General features: G+C 35.3%; 2 protein-coding genes and 3 non-coding genes across 9 annotated transcripts; 3 read left to right on the top strand and 2 right to left on the bottom strand.

Moving 5' to 3' along the window:
- The first annotated feature begins 4731 nt into the window (after positions 1 to 4731).
- Positions 4732 to 4809, top strand: LOC133872129 (small nucleolar RNA snoR64a). Its single transcript, XR_009900973.1, has one exon. It is a non-coding gene; the product is annotated as a small nucleolar RNA snoR64a (small nucleolar RNA).
- Positions 4810 to 4860: 51 nt separating this feature from the next.
- LOC133872130 (small nucleolar RNA snoR20a) lies at positions 4861 to 4952 on the top strand. The gene has a single exon (XR_009900974.1). It is a non-coding gene; the product is annotated as a small nucleolar RNA snoR20a (small nucleolar RNA).
- A 112-nt stretch (positions 4953 to 5064) lies between these two features.
- Positions 5065 to 5146, top strand: LOC133872109 (small nucleolar RNA R38). Its single transcript, XR_009900957.1, has one exon. It is a non-coding gene; the product is annotated as a small nucleolar RNA R38 (small nucleolar RNA).
- Positions 5147 to 6565: 1419 nt separating this feature from the next.
- On the bottom strand, positions 6566 to 11183 carry LOC133870965 (protein BASIC PENTACYSTEINE6). 4 transcript variants are annotated; one of them, XR_009900804.1, is made up of 4 exons: positions 11032 to 11183; positions 8036 to 8208; positions 6919 to 7925; positions 6566 to 6801 (listed from the first exon to the last, which is right to left on the bottom strand). XR_009900804.1 is itself a non-coding variant. In XM_062308275.1 (3 exons), exons 2-3 carry the CDS (start codon positions 8102 to 8104, stop codon positions 6981 to 6983), a joined length of 1014 nt encoding a protein of 337 aa, XP_062164259.1. In that variant the 5' UTR covers positions 8105 to 8208; positions 11032 to 11183; the 3' UTR covers positions 6566 to 6980. The 4 variants fall into 4 exon arrangements, 3 of the variants coding, with proteins under 3 accessions (XP_062164259.1, XP_062164262.1, XP_062164260.1); XM_062308275.1 differs by having other exon boundaries at positions 6566 to 7925; XM_062308278.1 differs by having other exon boundaries at positions 6566 to 7925; positions 8036 to 8104; positions 11032 to 11162.
- Positions 11184 to 15077: 3894 nt separating this feature from the next.
- On the bottom strand, positions 15078 to 18443 carry LOC133871286 (uncharacterized). 2 transcript variants are annotated; one of them, XM_062308697.1, is made up of 3 exons: positions 18248 to 18438; positions 17149 to 17319; positions 15078 to 15323 (listed from the first exon to the last, which is right to left on the bottom strand). In XM_062308697.1, exons 1-3 carry the CDS (start codon positions 18341 to 18343, stop codon positions 15243 to 15245), a joined length of 348 nt encoding a protein of 115 aa, XP_062164681.1. In that variant the 5' UTR covers positions 18344 to 18438; the 3' UTR covers positions 15078 to 15242. The 2 variants fall into 2 exon arrangements, with proteins under 2 accessions (XP_062164681.1, XP_062164682.1); XM_062308698.1 differs by lacking the exon at positions 15078 to 15323 and adding an exon at positions 15592 to 16202 and having other exon boundaries at positions 18248 to 18443.
- Between the last annotated feature and the right edge of the window lie 215 nt (positions 18444 to 18658).

The raw sequence follows: 18658 nt of genomic DNA, 5'->3' as shown, positions 1-18658 counted from the left end.
ATAATAAGTGATTGATTTTTTTATAAAAAAATGAAAAAAAAAATTAAAAAAAAAAATTAATGTGTTATAAGAAATAAAAAAGAAATTGTTAAAAAATAATTAATGTGGTATAAAAAGTAAAATGTTTCAAAATTAACTTTTTTCAGACAAACAAAAATATATTGTTGTGGTTTGACAAAAACAGCTTAAACCGTTCGCATGACCAACTAATTAGTTTTAATTATTAAGTTTAAATTAAATCATTAATATTTATTATTTAGAAAATTTGGTAAGACATGGCAAAAGTGATAAATATTACTGATACCATAAAAAAAATAAAAATAAAAATCATTCATTTAATTTGAAATTTAATGAATTGTACGTGATAAAATATTGTGAAATATAATTTCTCTTCATTTCAAGTTGCAAATGACGATTACTTACAAAAAAAAAAAAAAAAAATAGTTGCAGATGATGTTAATCCAGCTTACTTAATAAATGTTTTTTAAATTTTTTTCAAATTTTGAGTCTCATAATTTGTAATATTCTTGAATTTATATGTTACTATTTTCCTGATTTTATTTTAAATGGTGGATTGAACTGAAGTATAGAATATGGTTCAAATTCTGAGAATACTAGGAAAGGAGTAGCAATTTATTGTAACAAAGGGCAAATATATTATTATTATTCCTTTTACGTTTTAACTCTTCAATATGAACGAATCACATGATAAAGTAGTGAAAATGATCTGGAAGACTGGAAAGGATGAAATCCATGACAATAATCTTATCCGCACATTTATGTCATGATATAATCACCTTCAATTGGACAGATGAATTACAGTATAATCTTATTTTGGAAGTATATTTAATTTTTAGTTTTAAAAAAAAAAATGTTTTGACTAAATATAAAAAGTGAACAAATTTTATATTTTGAAAAATATTTTATGTTTTGAGTTGTTTATTAATATCTTTAATTTAATATAAATAACAATAAAAATTTTCTTTTTATTTTATTATTATCTTACCTTATTGATGTGATAGTACTGTCAATCAATTTTTATAATTTTATAATAATAACAAATTAACACGGCCAATCACAAAGGGGAGATAAAAAAAAACATTATACGTATCTCTTATATCCGTTAAATATATGCAATCTAATGGTTGAAACACCGTGAGAAGAGAATAGTAAAATCGTTTGTCAGCGAGATAATAGTAAAATTACCGTCACGATCAACAATGATTTGACTGACGTGCTTATCTACTGAATAATCCCTTCTTTTTTTTTTAATTTAAAATTGGTTTGTTTCCGTTTATTGTTGGTCATATCAATAGAATAAATTATCTTGCACCGAATATTAATATAGGTTACGTGGAGTAAAAGCAATTAACCTTCTCGTAGACAAGACAGCTCTTGTCCCCTACATATATAGGATAGGTTAGTTGTAATAAAGTACATCCTATAAATAGGATATCTTGTTCCGGAAGGGAAGGATTTCAAGTTTAAGCTCTTTCTTTGTCAAACACTAAAACGTGGGCTGGGCTGCCTGTTTCGGTGTGAACCGGTGAAGCCCATCCAAGCCCCAATACTGGCTTTAAGTTTGCTTTCCAACAAGGGGCGAGCACCGGGCCATTTTGGCCCCGTCCTGCACCCTTGCGGCTACAGGAAAACGCACCAGCAAAATGCACAAAAAAGGTCAAATTCGTGCGGAGCGGGGTGATGCGGGGTGAGAAGTGCGGGTTTGGCATAGCGGGGCGGGGTGGGTTTTTCCCAATTTTTGTTTGTCTCTGTTATTCTTTCCAATTTTTCTCAGCCACAAAACTAAATATAAGCAAAATATGAGAAACCCATATACTCGAAGTAACCATACCAAGAAAAAAACTACCAATCAAATTGATCGATCAACACAAACAAATCAAAGTCGAGTAAAAATATTCTGATCAATCACCAAAGTCCCATCTCAAAAACCATCTCATAAATAGAAAAAGCATAAAATACTTGCAAATACAAACCCAAACAAGATTCGTGATTCAGATTAAGCTTTTGGTGAAGATTGAAGAAGATGGAGAGGCAATGAAATGAAAAAAATGAAGAGGGGTAGTGCGGCGGCTAGGGTTAAGTGGGGTTAGGGACCTTAGGTTTTTTTTTTTTTTTTTTTTTTTTTTTTTTCAGGGTTGCGATGCGGGGTGGGGCGGGGACCCAATTTTTTAAAAAAATCTCCAACTCGCAATCTGCCCCGCCTCGCCTTGCATAGGTATATCAATTTTGGCCCCTAAATCGTCAAAAAACAAAAATTCGTGGTTCCACGGAGTAGGGCAGGGCAGGAGCTGCAAGGCAAAGGCAAGGTTTGTGAGTTTTGCACACCCCTATTTCCAACCCCTTCCAATCTATGCTCAGGCCTCTAGCCCCAATAGTTTAATGGATTAATATTCTCTATTACTATTAGGTATTATTTTTATTTTTATTTTTATCTAAAACAGTGTTTTAACTATTAGATATTATTTCTTTGATTAGGTTACTGGCATCCTGCAAGATACCTTCTTGACAATTTTGGATAGTGGTTTGGTATCCAATGGCTATCCCTTGTCACTCCTTCATTCTTTGACTAATAATTCGTGATGCATTGGTAACCAAACAAAGGGTGTGCAGTTGGGGATATTCAGGAAATAGCCTTTTGTCTTTTTTGTCATGATTGGCAGGAAAGTAGGAAACACATTTTATTTAAGTGTAGTTTTAATTGTCGGATCTGGACTCGAATTACGGCGGATTGCTACTTTTTGAATGTGCCATTGGATTGAGATAAGATTGAGAGTTGGGCTCTGATGCGTTGCATAGAAAAAGCCTTAAGGCTTACTTGGGAAGGCTTTGTCTTGGAGCCACTGTCTACCATCTATGGAGGCAAAGGAATGATATTCTGCATTGTAATACTCCGCGCACGGAATAGGATATTTTGGCTCAAATTAAGTGGAAAGTCCGAGCTAGAGTCTTGGCTAAAGGCAACTTCAAGTGTCTTAGAAAGAGTTTGGCTCTTGTGTATAGTTGGAACTTATAAATTTTGTTGTAAAATAATGCTATGTTTTTTGTAGGTTCTCGGGTGTTTGAGTCTGCTGTTTTGTGTTCTTGTAGTTTGGATGTGTATAAGGCCTGGTGTTGTTTAGTGGCCTGTGTTTGTAGTTATTATCCTTGATGGGATAGTGTTACAGTTTTCATTGGAGGGTTGTATTTGTTTGTTGGTTTTATAAAAGCTTTTAGTCTTCTAAAAAAACAAAAAAAAAATATTATGTGTTTTAGATTTTAAGTTGTTTGTTAATAATTTTGTTTTGAAAAAAATAATAAAAACAAAAGAGAGAAAAATGAAATTTTACCAAACAACATATTTTATCATCTATATTGTAGAAGGACATAAGTTTTAATATTTTATCAAATTACTTATTACTGTATGTTTCATTATCAAATTGCTTAACCCATACACTCGTCGTTAGAGTTTAAAAAAACATGTGTGACAAGTTGACGTAAAATCATATCAGACACAATAAAAATAGCTCAACGTACACAGGGTAGATGGGTGGCCACTAGCCACCCACCGCCTCATAGAAGACATGGGTGGTCACCACACTATTGGCAACGTGCTTGGGTAAGGTGACCCACCCACGTCCTCAATGGTAATGGAGAGGAGGGGGGTGGGGGGTGGTCTTGGCCCATGTTGATGTTGGTAAGTAGCATAGTCAAAGGAATTGTAGCAGTTAGTTCAACGGTTGATCAATATAATCCGACATGGGTCCCATTGGCGAATTGGGCTAATTATGTGTGGGTGAAAGTGATCCACCCACTTCCTCTCTGACATGGGAAAAGGAGGTGGGGGTTGGGTGGTCGTGACCCATGTGTGACATGCACAAACGTGTGTAGATTTTATCGACGAATGGAGTAGTGTTTATACCCTCCTCGTTTGGTTGGTGGGGGAAACCCACCCACCTATGGAGGGCCGGACCCAACCATGCTCTCCATGTTGTGGTGGGTGACCACCTACTCACAGCCTTTTTTATTTTCTTTTATTTTTGGCTTTTTTATTATAATATTATTATTATTTTGTCATATGTCAAGTTGTGGTGATACTTATGTACACGTTGAGCTATTCTATTGAATATGTCATGGTTTTTGGCCTATGCGTTACATTTTTTTTGTTTTTGGCATGGGAAGATAGTGATTTGATAAACGAGCATACCTTAATAAGTGATTTGATCAATTTTAAACCTTAAAGTGTAATTCGATAAAAGGTTAAACCCAAGTTTTATTATTATTTAAATTTCAATTATTATTTTCAAATTAAACTGTTAGATCTTTCTTAGGACATAAATTTGTTTTCTTGGATTGGAATTTTACTAGTCTTCCTCTGCTTGAGTCAAAAATCGGGCCCAGATCTCGGAGCCCAAAGGGCTAAATATATCTCCGCAAAAGGCACACCAACACCACATACTTCACCGACACGAGTTGTCATGACACTATTTGTCTGTCAAAATTTATCCATCACCGATCAGCCACTTCCCTTAAAAGCCCCTCCTCAAGCGTCTTTATAAAGCAAGCGCTTTCAGCAATCTTGTAAAAACCCTAGCTTTATACCTCGCCGCCTTGCTCATCTCTGTTAGTCAATTCTTCACCTTCTCATGCTCAAGCTCTCCTTTATCGATTCCCATATACAGTTTTGTTTATATATATATGTATAGAGGATCGCTTGGAGAGGGCAAGGGATGAGTCTTTTGAATTGTTAGAGTGCTCCTACTTTGTTTTGGGTGCTATGATTCAACATTCTTGAATAGGAAGATCTGATGCTCTCTCTTTCTCTATCAATCTTCCATTTTTTTTTTTGTTTATTCATAAATAGCCGATGATGAATGTATTGAAATTGACTGAAATGCAGGTTTATGGTAAACTTGCATATTTGTCGAAATTCATGAACTAGGACGGTCTGAGGCTTTGTTTCAATCTCTTTTGCTCTTTTTCTTAATGGTTTTTTGTTATATTTTTCTTGAGCTTTTGGAAATGCAATTGTGGAAGTAATCTGTTTTTAGTAAATACCCTTTACAGTGTTGTGGATGATGAGAATATAAATCATACAGTTATCCCTGTCTGATGCATTGGTGCTGATAATTTGTATTCTGACACACATTGGAGGGTTCTCTGTTCACTGTTCTTTCTATTTAGAAAGAGAAATACTTCACCCAATTCTACAATCCAAATTTTAGTAGTGTTTTTTCCCTACATGATTTTGTTAATTAAAACACTTTTTCAAGAGATTTGTTAAGTCAAATAAGATGTAATCCATGTTTTAAATCGTATGTGGGTTGTTTGTTTTGTGATTCTGTTTTGCTTTGTTATTATAGAACTATTATTTCATTTGTCCCACCTTCTATTAAAATCTCCTGATTATTCAAAGAAGAACTTGGAGTATGAATTGGTCCATACATCATTTAAAATAAGCACCAATTTGCACAAAAAGGTTAGGAAATATTCAAATATTCAAATAATTTCGGTTGAAAGCAGTAGAGACAACCAAGTTATTGTTAACCAACCCTAAAGAAGGGTCTCTTTTCGTTACGATGAATCCAGTTTTACGTCAAAATTGTCCACAAGAATTTTTTTCAACTCTCAACACAAAGTTGGACTAAAATGAATTTTGAATTTTGTTATTAGTATTTGGTGAAATTTATTTGTGATTTTTTAACTATATATAAATAAAAAAGAAAAAAAAAAAAGGGAAAAGGTTAGAAACAGAGTGAACAATTAAAAGTATACGGTTGACAACAGTTATAAATCAAAATTAATTTATTGATAAGTCCAATTTTTTGTAGTTTAATCATCTTGTCAATTATGGATTGATGATTCAGTTATAAATGAAAATTAAATTAATTAATTTATCGACAAGTCCAATTTTTTTTGTAGTTTAATCATCTTGTCAATTATGGACCGATGATGTCGCATCAATCTTTATTTTTTATTTTTTTAATAATAACTAATCTAGAAACTCCCATATAAAGCTAAGTGGGATGAGAGTGCGAGTGTAGTATATAATTTTACTCAATCAATTAAGGAAAAAATCAAATTTAGTCTATAGGTTTTAATGCGATTTTAATTTAATCTTCAACTTTTTCGACAATAAAGATTTCAAGTTTTTATCTTGGTTTCAAATAGGTCTTCACCAACTTATCGTTCTATTAATTAATGGTAAGTTATGTTAGACCTATCAATTAATGCTACAATGGTTCTTGTTTGACACATAATGACTTATGTACCATTATAAGTGTCACATAGTGCAGTTTCGTCAACTAAAATATATATTTTTTATTTAGGGTACATATTTGTAATTTTTTTTTTTGTCATTGGCACCTACAGTAGTCATGCCATGTATCAAACGAGAGTCATGTGGTATAAATTGATTGATCTGACATTATATATTGTTAATTAATTGGATATTAAGTTGACAGAATGATCTAATTGTCAAAATTGATTTTTCCCAACGGTTATTTTAAGAGTTTAACCTATAGAATTTCAAGGATAAGAGTAGCAAAAAATCATCTTACATGGCAAATTGTTCAAAGAAAAATTTCGATTATGAATATACTTTTTCATACAAGTATACCGGACCTTGAGATACAAACTTCACAGCTACCTAGGCTTACACAAATCACTTCAGATGGACAACAATTACCTATTCCTAAACCAAGGCAAGCTTAGTCCTTGGTTCAATTTGGAAGATGGAGAAGCCTTCCTTTCTTTATTATGTGGACAACAGAGATAGATGACCAACGGAGGAAGCAAATTTATCTGCAGGAAAGAGTAAACAGGCTGCATCCCTAACAAATTTGTTCTGTTGTGCCAATTACCAAATCCATTTTCTTTTAATCCATGGCTGAAAGAAAAAAAAAAGTTAAAGATGCATACCTGCTTATTAGGTGCAGTTTCCCTATTTCCCAATTCCTCCATTCAATTAAAAATTTACACGTCTACTTAATTGTGATGTAGCGATTTGTACCATGCTTGGCCCAGTGGTCCTTCAGATCAACAGGATTTGAGAGATCATGGCCTTCTGCTGCAAGGCGGCTAAGCAGCTTGCTAAAGGCACTTCCACTCATCTTTCGTCCACCTACTCGGGCATGCCGCTTGTTGGGCACGGCTGGTAGAGGATACATTGACATGGTGGTCGTACAGCATGAAGATTGCCACCCCCCATTTCCCCATTTGTAACACTGCCTTAGCATTCCAGTGCAGGAGCATAATGGTGCAGGCATGGTAGACTCATCAAATGCAACCTGATTTAACCCCAGGTCCTGCCCCTTCCAATCAGATTTTGAACCCCCTGACTGTCTGTTCAGATCATCACCTCCATCACCCATATCCTGCCCACCCTTCCACTCATGTGTCTTGCCAAACATCATCTTATTCAAGTCATCACTCTCCCTCTTAAACTTCCTTGGAGGTCTAGAAGCCTTCTTATCAGATGACGTTCCCTTGGTCTCCTTCGTTCGTTTAGCCCGTCGTGACTTTGCAGTCTCAGAAACAACTTGTGACATTGCAAGGGCATCACTTGTGTGCATTTCCCTTGCATTGTAAGAAGCCTCGCCCTTGTGGGGTAAATGATGAATGTGCTGCTGAGGGTGGTGCACGTGCTTCACCCCACGTGAGATTTGGCATCCTGGTGGGCACGGCGACATATTGCCATTGGTCAAGGAGTTTTCCCGGTATTGAAGAGTGGCAATGGCATTGTCTCGTTCCAATAGGGCATTATTTCGTTCTGCAATTGCTGTATCTCTATGCAGAAATGCCATGTCCCTCTCTGCAATGGCTGCCTTTTTTTCAGAAAGGGCCAAATTTCTTTCTTGAATGGCTGCATCCCTTTCCGCCATAATGGCCAATATTTGTTTCATCGTTGGCTGATGTTGCATCAACCACTGCAACAACACCACATCACATCAGGCATTCACAAACAAAAATGTATTCATCAATGCTTTATATATATTGTTCTACGTATGCATTATCTTTAGAAAACTGCTTCTAGTACCTGACTCTGAGCTGCTTTGTACTGATCTGCTTTGTGTCTTCCATTTTCACGATGCGCTCCATCATCCATCTGAGATCCACAAATGGCTATAATAGCAGATAACAATTTCAAACCTCAACTTTAAGTGCAATTCTTAGTCAATCAAGCACCACAACTTATTCAGGCTACAGATCCTGTATGTCAAAGCAAAGAGAAAAAACTGTTCATATTTAGTTAATGGAGTGTGCTGTTGTGCATAACTATATATATATAGGCAGATGGGCATAAGGAATAGAAACCCATCTTGGTGTAAAATAATCTGTATAAGAAACAAATCGCACATAAATCCAAGGTTTAAGATCAACATGCTTCCATTAAACCATGTCCCACATTATGCAAAAGAGCCAACAATGAATATAGACAAGCCAAGATGGTCACATATGCAACTGATACTCAACGCTGCATATGATGAAACCTGATGCACAAATTTCATTGGTCTAAACTACCTAGAAAGAAGAGTCTCAGAAATCTCATATCAAATGAAAATGCTGCTAAAATGGCTTCTAGCCAAAACATGGATGCAAGCACAGATGTAAAGCTAAAGTAGAAATTAGTTACTAGAGCCCTAAAAAGTGCATACAGAAACAAGATATAAGACTGGACAGTGACCTTGAGCAGAAGCCCATGTAAATTCTTAGCATTGATCAGATAAAACAAAAACATGCACATACTTATCCGTTGGTAACAGGCATGTGAATTTTCCAAGTATAAGCACTGATCCATGCTGAAATATAGTATGGCATGGTGTTGAAAAAACGTGAAACATGATTGCACAAAATATATTAGGTACTAGTCTATCACAAAGGTAATGACCAAGTAAGGAGACAATATGAGCAAAAGAGATACTAGTACACTTGGTATAATGTTTTTCGAATAGTAACAAACATTCTCTCACTTCAGAACCCTAAATTTGACAACGCTTCATTGCAATATATAACTTGTTTTGACTCTGATGAAAGAATCACGAATTGCTAACTTTGTAATTTTGCCCTTAAGACCAGTCCCAATGGCTTACGCTTATCTATTTTTCAATATAAAATAGCTAACCAAAACCTACTTTATCTAGTTTAGCTAAAGGGTTTTAAAAGGCATCCTCCATCCGATTATCTAAATTTTTCTCTATTTTATTAAAATAAGCATTTTTTAAATTAATTAATTAATTAATTATTATTATTATTATTTTTATAAAAAAAACCCATCTCCACCGCATCTCCATTTCCCACAAACCCATCACACAAACACACAGAGAAACTCCATACAAGAATACCCACTTCAACCAAAAACCAAAACAAACGTTCTCAAGAAAACCAATCTCTCTTTCAAGCATCTAGACCTTGGCCGTTTCACGACGCTTCCCATATAAATCTGGATACTCCGGCAACGACTTTGGATGTGGTGGGGCAGCGACGGCACCGACGAAGAGGAACCCGACGGAGCAGCCATTTACGGCATTTGCCCATCCCTTCCTGTCTCTTCAACGCCACCGGACTCCTCTCTCTCACAACTCTCTCTCCGGCCCCATCCCACCCCAAATCGCTGCCCTCACAACCCTGAGGATCAGGGACTCCATCACGGCGAGGTAGGGAGGAGGTTTGATTGGGAGAGAGAAAAGGTAGAGAAGAGGAGGTAGAAGTTGAGAGAGAGAGAGAGAGAGAGAGAGAGAGAGAGAGAGAGAGGACTAAAATAAGTCTAGATTTGTGAACAGTATCACGCTAGATGAGGCGTGATACTGTTCACAAATGGAGCAACAATGTACTGTGGCATTGGTTTGCATAATCCGTTGGAGGAAGGTTTTCTTGTTTTTGCTATGTACTATGGCCAAAAGTTGAGTCTAGCTACTCCACGGTGAGTGCTCTAACTTCTCCCTCGGTGTTTTATGCTTGTGCATAATGACTTCTTCAAAGCCCTATCAGATTCATCTCATCAAGTAAAAGGCTTCCTTTTTAGGAACCAAAAAGATGATGGCAGTAGGAACAACCAATGAAACAATCAAAAGAATCATCACATGGTTAAAGATGCTTAATTGCCCAACAGTATGGCCAGATCAATGCATTACTTATTAAATGTCAGTCAATCCTCAAGATTCCCTTCACAGTAGTAAGGCCTACTTTGATATTCTAGATTACCTTGACAAAGTAGTGAATTGTGAACAATAACAAAAGGCCCAAGATGAGCTGTCTGAAAACCATAACAGTGCGCAAACACAATTATAAGGTAATTTAACAAATATGAGTTTAAACCCATTAATGTTCTCTAATTATTTCCCCACTTATTTCTTTCATTGCTAAATATCCAAGAGTTTCATACACATGATATTTGCTTCAAACATCAATCGCATCCCTATGAAACTAAACCCAATTTAGCAAGTATATTAATAGTCTAAAATGATTGGCTTTATGAAACATAATATATGGACAGGTATTTCAAAAACATACATATCTTATCCGTGAAGAAAAAAGAAGCTATAATTACTTAAGAAAACTACAAAAAAAAAAAAACAAAAAAACAAAAATTGCACCCAAATGACATTTCCAAGCACAAAGAAAGCATCCAATTCTTTCATAACTTCCTCGAAAAGTAACAGCAGAGCCAAACTTACAAAAGGGTTCTTGAAAATCCAGTCCTGAGCTGAAACCCAAAGATAGAAACACAAAATCCATTTCCAAAACAATCTTAAAGTACGAGCTATTTGAAAAAACATAAAACATTAAAACCCAATCGAAACCACCCAAGATCAATCACCACACGCACAGGGAACAAAATTCACAAAAATCAGTTTCCACTGCTCTAGAAGTGCACAGAGACCCAGTTCAAGAACCAACAGACACAAATTTTGGTAAACGATTGTGTTTGGTACTGAGTAGTAGTAGTAGTAGTAGTAATACTCAAGTAATACTGATGATCAAAGAAATAAATTAAAGCATAAGAAAGAGCTGAGAAGAGGAATCGAAGCTTACCGGAAGGAACGCAGACTTGTCGAAGACCCAAATCGAAAGATCAAAAATTTGTGGAAGACACCGTTGGGACAGAGAGGCTTAAAGAATTTTCTTTTCCACTCTGTGGGGGTTTTTTACCTGTCTCTGTCTACATTGTTGCTTCTACTGTTCCTTTTTTCTTTTCTTTTCTTTTCTTTTCTTTTTCAATTTATTTATTTTATATATATATATACTGTCATTTTCCAGCATAAAGAAACAAAAATCCCTCTGTGTCCTTAGAGCTTTGCTCTCTTCTTTGTGTAAGCATGACCAAATTTTGACGGCACTTATGGCTCCGCAAAACATGGGCTTGATTCCTCTAAATTTTTCAGAATAATTCTATGAACAAATTTAAATTTTGTTTTAAAATAATTCATATAATTACTTTATTAAATTACTGAAAAAATACACTATAGAAGGTCATATCATTTCCAATTCTGTATGAAATTTTCACTTCATTACACGCCCTATGTTATCAGTTTAATAACTAGGTCAAAATTATCATGCTCAAGTGGATTTATCTTTCCAAGAAAAATCTTTAGAAGCAACCGTGCAACCTGGCCGTAAAAGGCAAATGCTTTAGTTCTTTCGGTTAAAATCTGTTAATGGAGCTATTCATGAATCTCTATTTTTATTTTTTTTTATCATAAATTGGGAATAATTGGAAAGGGGATAAATCTACACAAAATTTAAGAGAGCAAAAAAATTTCAGTCGAAAACATAAGCTTAATCCAACACATCTCACCAAAATGGCCTATCTCTTGATGAGAGGAAGGAGCTTACTTTCTCGGCCTACTAACTTTATTCAACTGATGTGAGACAAACACGCTCACACAATATTTATTCTTTTTTTTTTTTTTTTTGATAAATTGAGAATAATGGGTAAAGGGGATAATATGCATGAATATGGTAAGAGTAAATTGGACATCGCAATTTCAAAAGTCAAATGCACGCAATTTTAAACAAAATTACATGAAGTGTTTTGTTTAGGTGTGCGTTTGAAAAAGAATAAAAAATTATAATTGAGACATTGAGAAAATTTCCGTATTTAAGTCGCAAGAAAGGATGTGCATTTTTAAAAATGGATGATTTTAAATGTCGAATCACAATTTTACAAAATGTTTAACAGTATTTTTAAAAATCACTTTTTTTCTTTATTTATAATTTAAAATCGTCATTTTTTTTCAAACCGCAGTTTAAAATCAAACAACCGATAAAGGAAAATAGACTGTCTACTTGGGGATCCAACCTAAACTCGATCACGTCTATGGGGCTCATCACAGTTTGAACTTTTTAAATATGACAAAAAATTTCAACAAATTGCGTCGGAGAAATTCAATTATACTGATATATGTTTTTATAATATGTAATTCTCACGTGCATTTTTAATTAAGCATATAAAAATTACATATTTTAAAGACAAATGTCAATTTAATAGACGAGTTGAAAAAAATTTCACCCGCCCAAAAGCTTTGTCCTTTTAAATATTAGGTTGGATAATGAATAATGATAGATAAGATCACAATCTAAATTTATAACTGATATTATTGTCAAAGTAACACAACTCAATGTGAGGTAAAACTTTTTATTTGAGAAGAAAGTTATAACTTTCATTAATCAACCAGAATGGTACATAAGAAACCACCATATAGGTGTACATAAGAAGCTACCATAAATATGTACATCAGACTTGAGTCAAAATATACTCAGATCATTACAGACAGATGCTATAAAGAAATTCAGCCAACAGAATGGTACCGTTGTGTTGACATAAACCTTTGCTTGAACAAGGAGTCGATCACAACCATTATGGGCTAAAAGCAAATACTAGGTTTAACTAAACACACAAAACAAACTGCTAAAGGAATAACAACAAATAGGAAAAACACTCAAACATAGCTGCCGTCGAAAAAAGCCGCCACTAGAGATGGCGTGTGTAACACTCGCACCATTCCTGGAAAACACCCAACAACAATCATTCACCACAGGCCACCAGGCGCCACCAGACACGACAAAGAGGACGGAGCGTGGCCATCACGAGCGTCCCAAGGTGACAAACACCCTGGCGCTTGATGACCACGCGTCAAGCACGGAAAGTTAATACGGCCGTAGCAAGCAGCGAACAAGGCTGGGGTGGCGCGTGTCTAGCAGAAGACAGCGGAAAATGCATAGATCTAGACCTCAAGAATGGTGCGTACTGAAGCTCGAACATAACATACTACTGGCAACGGCCGCTCCTCCTTCGATACCTCTCAAGAGTGCCTTCCTGCCAAAAACCAAAGAAACTAAAAAACAACAACCTCCATTGTCCAAGAGGACTAGGAGAGACTCAACCACCACCAAATCTAAGCCCGAGGGACAAAAACTCTAAAGCCCTAATGATTGGGAGACTCTAGCCTCTACTGGAAAAAACCCAGGGAGGAGCAAAAAAACCACCTTAACCCAAAAAGACTAAGGGGAGACAAGAGTCGAGAGGAGGGAGGCTTGAGGGCGCCCCCCCCCCCCCCCCCCCACCGCGCGGGGCAACAAAAGAACAAACGGTTTTGGACTTTTGGGTTTAGAGAGAGAAGCTTTGGTTTTCGTCAAAGGCAACTTAAAGTTGAAGCCACTCCGCTTTTTAATGTGAGGTAAAACTTAAGTGTTTTTATATCCGGTTTAACAAATTTTCTCTCAATTTTAGCTAAAAAATCACATTTTTTTCTATTTTGGTTATCCACTTTTTCAAAGCATTTACATCACACTATCTATTTTCTCTATTCTATTTAAATATTATTTATCAATAATTTCTTAATTTTATCTTTATCGAGAGGAGAGATAATAATATAATAAAAAAAATTGTTTTATTATTATTATTATTAGGGAGCATTACTGAATATTGTAGCAACTCACCAAATATTTTGTTAAAGGAGTTAAATGAATATGGGTGATTTTTCACCTAAATTAAATAACATTTGACTAGCCGAGTATGAATGCTCTAAGTTTGGTTGCGCTCAAGTTGAAAACTTTTAAGCTTGAGCAAATCACATGTAAGACTTTGATTGTACAAGTGATATAAGGGTACGAGGAACAACTTCTCCAATATTTTTTTTTCCCCTTTAAATTTAGATGGGAAATGCTACACATCCTAAAATTTTTCTCTAAAATTTAGTTTCTAAATGATGTGTCACAATCTTATGTGATCTATCATTTTGGGAAATGTGTCACAATCTCATAGGATTGTGACACATTATTTGGGAAGAAAATTTTGAGAAGTCTAGGATTTCTCAATTTAGATAATCAAGCTACTTTTTGCTTTACCATTCAAATAAACTCAACAATAACTTTCACTATTATTTTCTTATACCATTTAAACATTATTTCCAATAAATGTTACGAGAAAGAGAGATGAAAGAAGGGAAATAGAAAGCCTTAATCTTCATCAATCTCTGTTTCATCCATCGCTGCTCTCAGACACTATGTGTGCAACCCACACGTCGACACCATTTTTTGTTTCCTAGGTTACTAGGTAGATCATTGGCTCCCCTTCACCTTCTCCTTCTCTTTTGGATCTCTATAGCCTCTGCCCTCTTTTGTCTTTGGAGACTTCTAAATCCAAATGTGATCTCCACTAAGCTTCCACCGTTGAGCATCTTCCTCTTAGGACATCACAGTGATGCTCTTCTACAGCAGCTCCAATCCAATCATTATCAATGACATCTTTTTCTATTGTGGTTACCAAGTTCTCTTGTTGTCCCAATGAGCATTTCGCCCTTTTTGTTTGGAGTAAGCTTTATCTTGCTACATGATGTTTGAAGTGGAGTCTTTGTTGGGTACCATTCTCTTTTCTTTTATCAATGCAATCTCACTTACATATATATATATATGTAAAACAATTAAATTGTTTCAATAAATATTTTCAGTTAGTAGTTTATAGCCTGTCTATGAAATAACCATAAATGTCCTATGAACCTCGTTTTAGACTGAAAGACAATGCCAGGGCGCATTAGGTTCATAATCTTTGGGTCCTTCAACTGTGCCAAGGGATGAAATAACAGAATGTCAATAACCATAGAATTACACTGAAATGAGGCCCTTTCTTTGTAGTTAGGACATATATGCCTGTTTTCCCAAACATAAATAATCGTTCTTTGCTACAAATTCCACCAAAAAAAGCTAAGTGTAATGCAGAGGCTTTTTAACCAAAAAAAAAAACTCTACTGTATGCGTTCCTTCTCAATACTTGACTTACTAAGAACGAGGACGCCAATTACAATGAGAAGAGCACCTGCAAACCACTGTCAAACAAACCTTGTCATCAGAATATGAACAAGTGCCTAAAGGCCACCAACACAAAAATTGCTTTCTAGTACTGCAATTAATTTTCCTAAAAAAAAAAAAAAAAAACTTTCCCAGTTAGAAGAATAAACAATACAAATTAACAATCACTAATTGATATTATTACTTCCAATCGAAGATAAGAAATTAATATATGCAAATTCTAGTTGTCAAGACTGGAATCCAATTATAAAGTAAACTGAGAACTCCACCAGTGAAGTAAGGAACTTAGCATCTTAAAATTTATCTTTCATTACCACTGTGATGTGATTTTAGAATGTTACAGGGAAAGTACACCCAAAAAACGTCTAAAAAGTGTTGCCAAACGAGCCCCAAAAGATTCCAGAAAAGAATAGGAAATAAAAGGTTTAGGAGACAAGAAAGACAGCCAGCTGGTGTGAGCCCATGTATACTGTATTGGAAGTTCACACACTCAGCCGCATGAGAGCAATGACCATTCCTCTCACATCAAAGGCTCAACATGACACACAAAAGTGCATATCTCTAAACTATAGACCTACGGCCTCCATACTTTCTCTCTAGCAGCCAACATCCTAAGCACCATCTGGGCAAAATACAAGAATCCCCAAATGGACAGAACACCAAGTTCCTATCAGTAAAATACTGTAAAAAAACCGATTATCTGACATCCAAAATAATGGATGTCGCCTTTTGTCATATATGAATTTGGCAGATTTGCAGCAACTACATAGATAAACCAAGTGCATTCTGGCCTTTCCCCTGGTCTAGGAGCATTTTTCTTCTTGTTCACTTTTTTGTAGTTATCACCATGTATTCTCTCACATTTTCTTCCATAATTTAATCCACAATTGCAAATACTACAAAGACAATAAAAGAAATATCATCAAGCTATCGTGCCCATGCATCATTTGCAATATTAGACAACTCAATCCCTACTTTTCAAAAAATAAGTAGTTCAGGCACCTACTTTCCTGGAACCAGGACTCTTTTTGCTCAGAGAAACTAGCACTGCATGTGCATCAACTAAAATGAAAAGATTCCATAGGTGCAAGATATTGGTTAAACTCATGGAACTAAAATAGAAAACCGGTCATAGTCTATATTAAGATTTGCATATTCGATTAGGGTAAGGCTGACAATTTTTGACACGACCCGCGAACCCGACACGAAGTTAAAGGGTTAGGGTTAAGCTTAAAAGGGTTTGGGTCATAAAATAGTTGACCCGTTAGACCCGTTTAATAAAAGGGTCGTTATAGGGTCAACCCGTTTGACCTGTATACTTAAACATTTTTTTTTTCAACATTAAAAATTTAATTTAAACAATCATATTACCTCTCTCTTTCTCTCACTGTCTAAAGAGTAAAGACTAAACTAAAAAAATATCTCACAAAAAAAAAACTAGTCTTTTTCTTTTATTGAGTTAGAACTTGAACAAAAAAGGCAAAAACTAAAAAAATTAGCAAAGTTTTTTTTTCTTTCAAGTTTTTGAACTTAGAAGTTGAACCAAAACAAGTAAATAATAAAACAACTCAATATTTTATATTTCAACTGTGAAATAATATGATTTTTTTAAAAATTTAAATTTAAATTTGTGTTTTTATTTTTATTTTTATAGATTTTCTTAATAAACGGGTCGGGTCGCGTCAACCTGTTATTTAGCAGGATCGTGTTAGGGTTTAAGAATTTGACCCTTTTATCTAAACGGGTCGTGTCAGGGTTGACCCTTAACGTGTTCGCGGGTCAAACGGGTCGTGTCAACCCGTTTTGACAGCCCTAGATTAGGGTAGTTATTTACAGATTTACCTGAAATGACAACGATTCTTTGAACAAGAACAATCCAGCTAGACCAGAAGAGAGGAAGTTGGTAGCGAAGTTTGTTCCGGTAGCCTGTAGAGATGAGAGAGCCTTAAGGCTGTTTACATAACATCCCCACATTGTCACATTGAATAATATCACCAGGCCATATCTAACAAACTGTTTGGATATAAGAATGGTCAGATATCACATGCCAAATGGGAGAAAAATAAAATAGAAACAAAGAGAACAATCGAAAAAGGTGAAATGTTAATGTGCAGGCATGCAAAGTTCACACTATTATGTGAGACTTAGTGAGATGAAAACAATTGTTCTTGTGTGAGTATTAGAATCATGATCCTCTAAATTTCCCAGGATAACTCCTCGGTCAATTTCTTAAAATCGTAACAATTATTCTCAATTAAATTGTTCAAATTCTGACAGCTCAATGTACAACTCAATAGAATACAATTAATCAAGAAAAAAAGAAAGAAAAAGGATCCTTTAAAGATGATGAATGCCGAGATGACAAAATCTAAACCATTTAATTAAAAGTAATGGTTGGAATTTTAATAACTCTAATGTAGTGTTACCTTAGGAAATCTAGAGGACCCAGATCCTAATCCTGTATATTGGTTAGAGTCCCCCACTAGGAAAATAATAAGTTTACAATTGTGAGTAGTTTTGAAGAGGTATCTCCTAATTGATGGGCTATGAAATTGGCTTTCTATAATACGCATGCAGCTTTGGGGAGCTGTAAAGTGGTCGTGCTAACCATGCTTTAAACGGTGAAATTTGTCCCTTGTCTTTGTCATTCTTTATATTACCCATATTTGTTGTTGCAGCTCACATTGTGTTTGTTGATTTGCCTCACAGGACACAGACTAACCAATAAGGATTGCGCATCCTGCCATCCAAACCATTTCTCTGAGGTATAAACAGTTGAATGAAAGGAATGGATCGGCGGCATAAGTATCCCAACATCAACATGTGAACAAACAGTTTCTCACTTTCTCCCCTACCCCTCTCCTGGGAGCCAATTACTTTAAAAAAGAAAGAAAGAGTGAAATAACAGTTCTAGGTTGGAATGTGAGAAAGGTGAGTGTACCTGAGAGGTGAATAGCTTTGCGGAAATGGCAGCAAGAGCAGCGTTAAGTCCGGCTGAGACTGCCCACGCGTAGCCCTTCCTCTTTCCAGCGTCCATCGCAGAGGGTCAGATTCAGTCCTTCAGTACCAGAAAGGGCCTAAAATGTCATTGGGTACATTGGGTTGGGCCAGAGAGACGACGGTCTATAATTGTGATGTCAACCTCCTGTTGGATGATTGTTTGATACAAGGATAATTGCATCGTTAATTCATGAATTTACCTAAATTATAAATCATTAAACGAGGTTTAAAAAGTTTATGAACAGTCGTTGTGATAAATTATAATTACAAATCAATCTTTAAACATGTTTTCCATTCACAAAAAAGCCGACATATGTTTATTATAATTAAAAATAAATAAATAAATCTAATA

Source organism: Alnus glutinosa, chromosome 6 (genome assembly GCF_958979055.1).
Source record: "Alnus glutinosa chromosome 6, dhAlnGlut1.1, whole genome shotgun sequence".
Taxonomy (NCBI): Eukaryota; Viridiplantae; Streptophyta; class Magnoliopsida; order Fagales; family Betulaceae; genus Alnus; species Alnus glutinosa.
Note: the sequence above shows the minus strand (reverse complement) of the source record. Positions and strands in the feature narration are given on the sequence as shown.